Here is a 2,676-nt window from a genome sequence, read left to right on the forward strand (position 1 = left end):
TCAGTCACTTGGTTATTTTTCTCATTCCTTTTTCTATTGACACATTCTCCTTAATATATGTTCTTATTTCATGTTGGATTCAACAGCTAATTTCTTAGCTTCCAACCAGTCACCAGTTCAAACATTCTGGAATTCTACCGGCAATCATTTGGTCCACAATTCTCCCCTGAAAACTTTCCACCAATCCCCAAGTTCTTCCACAGCATCTCATTACTCAGCACCATTTATCATTATTCTTTTGTTTGTAGTTTGTTTTAACTCCCCTTAGAGATAAACTTCCCTAGTGACTACAAGAGATTATCCCAGTTAAATAATTATCACTGGAAGAATCTTTTGGTTGTTGTACCATTGGTCAATCACCTGATGCTGTAAAATATTTTTGTTTTGCAACAATTTTTCTGTAATGATAGTTTGCCCTATAACTGAAAATACTTTCAAGCTCTCTCTGTATTTTTAAATAGTTTATATTATATAATCTTCCTTACACTCCAAATGAAATACAGAATGGATTTCTGGTTTTCTATAACATGGTCCATAAAGCACACATTTTCCCTTTAGTTGCCTCCACTTAAGACTCAACATAGTATTGTGTCAATTGTAAGCAAGTGTTCATTAAATAATAGATTGGGGGGCAGGAGGGTTATGATCTTTCAATTAGTGAGAAAAGAAGGAAACATTGGCCAAACTGGGGAACAAGAAATTACCCTCAATTTCACGATTACTTAGACTCATGCTGATTTGGGCTAATTTATTAATTTAACGTTTGAATTTATTCCTTATAATGATGTAATAACATACATAATTTTTGGTCTTCATTTTTACTTTTCTGTATGTCTTAGAGTTTCCTAGGACACAGAATCTAATTTTCATCATAAAGGTTGCTCATTTCTTCCTGAAACAGAATTAATTTCTTCCAGTATATCATTATAGCAATTGATTCATATTTCTCTTGCAATATATGTATCACATTTTGTCATAATTATCTGTTTCCCATAGTAGATTGTGAGCTCCTTGAGGGCAGGAACCATGTCTTAATTCATCTTTTTTTTTTCTTTTTAATTTGCATCCATAGGACAAAGTAGAAACCTGGCATGTAATAGGCATTGTATGAATGAGTGAGAGCCTGGTATATTAGGTGCTGAGTGAATGAGTGAGTGATGGGTAAAATTAACACTATATATTAATGAAAATATGTGTATTCTGAAAATGTTATTTCTCTGGTCTCTGTTTTATATTTGTTTATTAATTTGTACCCTGCCTACTGTCAAAAAGGATTTGAGGTATCTTGTCTGTTCCCATGTGGGATATTGTCATTGAACTTTTTATATGGGATATCAGAACTATTAAGCTAAATGTATTGAAGTAATGTAGAATAAACATAACTCCTTAGCATTTTTAGACAAGCGAACATTGGGGTTTTGACATCATTGATAACATGATCAATGCCTAATCATTTTCCCTGACCTCTAATTCCATCATTTTCCATTATGCTTGAATTGAATATAGAGAGCCACATAGTTGATGCCAACATATTAATAGTCACAACATTGGTTCAGATCTTGACCTTGTTTTATATTTCTTTAGTCGGCGTGGTGCAAGCCTAATGGAAGATGATGAAGAGCCAATTGTTGAAGATGTTATGATGTCCTCAGAAGGGAGGATTGAAGATCTTAACGAGGGAATGGATTTTGACACCATGGATATAGACTTGGTAAGAAACTTAGTGATTTCTGTAAGATTTTCCAAAGTTTAGACTCTTTGGAAATTAAGTTGGATATTTATTAGAGAAGAGAAATACTTGACATGAGAAGTAAGTTTTGCAAAATCTATAATAATAAAAGTGTAATATGCTAATTAGACCAGCCATCCTTCTGGACGAAGCTGGGGCTGCGAGGGAAGCCTGGGTCCCGAGTGCCAGAGGGAAACCTGTACCGGCAGCGGGGGAAGGAAGGCCTACTTTTGCACTAATTTCATGCATCAGGCCTCTAGTTATTAACATCAAAAGGTGAACATGAAATTGTTAACAGCGCCTTTCTCTGGGTAATAAGACGATAGGTAGGGGAAAAGAAGATACTTTTTTTTTTTCCATTTTAAGCCCAATGAGTTATTCAAATTGAATGCAGTGGAGTGCATTGTTTTTATAATAAAATTAATAATTAAATAAACACTGGCACACATTTTAAGTACTTGGGATAGACATTAAACATCAATACAGTACACCTTAAAGGGTTAGCAGTTACTGTGTTGGGATTGGACTACAGGACCCTCATCTGCCACAGCTGTTAGCCAACCTGTGCCATCAGCACCCGTTCTTTTTGAGAACATTTGCAGCTGCCCAGTCTAGACTCTCAGTAATCCTTTGGTATTTTATTTGGTTCTTTTCCTGCCGGGGTTAGCAGTTTCAGGCCTCAGATTGCTTATCTTCTTTCTGGCAGGTTAAACGCTTCCTCTTAAAAATAATTGCTCTTTTTTTCCCGGCGCGTTTCGGAGGGTTTTTGCACTCCGTCTGGCTCTTCCCACCTGATCAGACCTTTTCCTCTTAGAACGGCTGGCCCTGGTAATCCGCTTTCTTCAAAGTCCGGCCCTGCTCTTTGGCTGTTTGCTTTTTGGCTCATAATCAAACATGTATCTCCAGCCAAAACCGGTTTGGCTCAGTGGATAGAGCGTCAGCCTGTG

General features: G+C 36.5%; 1 protein-coding gene across 5 annotated transcripts in view; it reads left to right on the forward strand.

Annotated features, from left to right (window-relative positions):
* The window catches only part of STAG2 (stromal antigen 2), a 95,868-nt gene that overhangs the window by 84,546 nt on the left and 8,646 nt on the right, over positions 1 to 2,676 (forward strand). For all 5 annotated transcript variants that reach the window (XM_015571961.1, XM_015571963.1, XM_006776029.2 and 2 more), the window contains one exon: positions 1,585 to 1,711. In XM_015571961.1, the coding sequence (XP_015427447.1) occupies positions 1,585 to 1,711 (127 nt within the window). The remainder of the gene's footprint in view (positions 1 to 1,584; positions 1,712 to 2,676) is intronic.

Source organism: Myotis davidii, unplaced genomic scaffold (genome assembly GCF_000327345.1).
Source record: "Myotis davidii unplaced genomic scaffold, ASM32734v1 scaffold569, whole genome shotgun sequence".
In the NCBI taxonomy this organism is placed as follows: Eukaryota; Metazoa; Chordata; class Mammalia; order Chiroptera; family Vespertilionidae; genus Myotis; species Myotis davidii.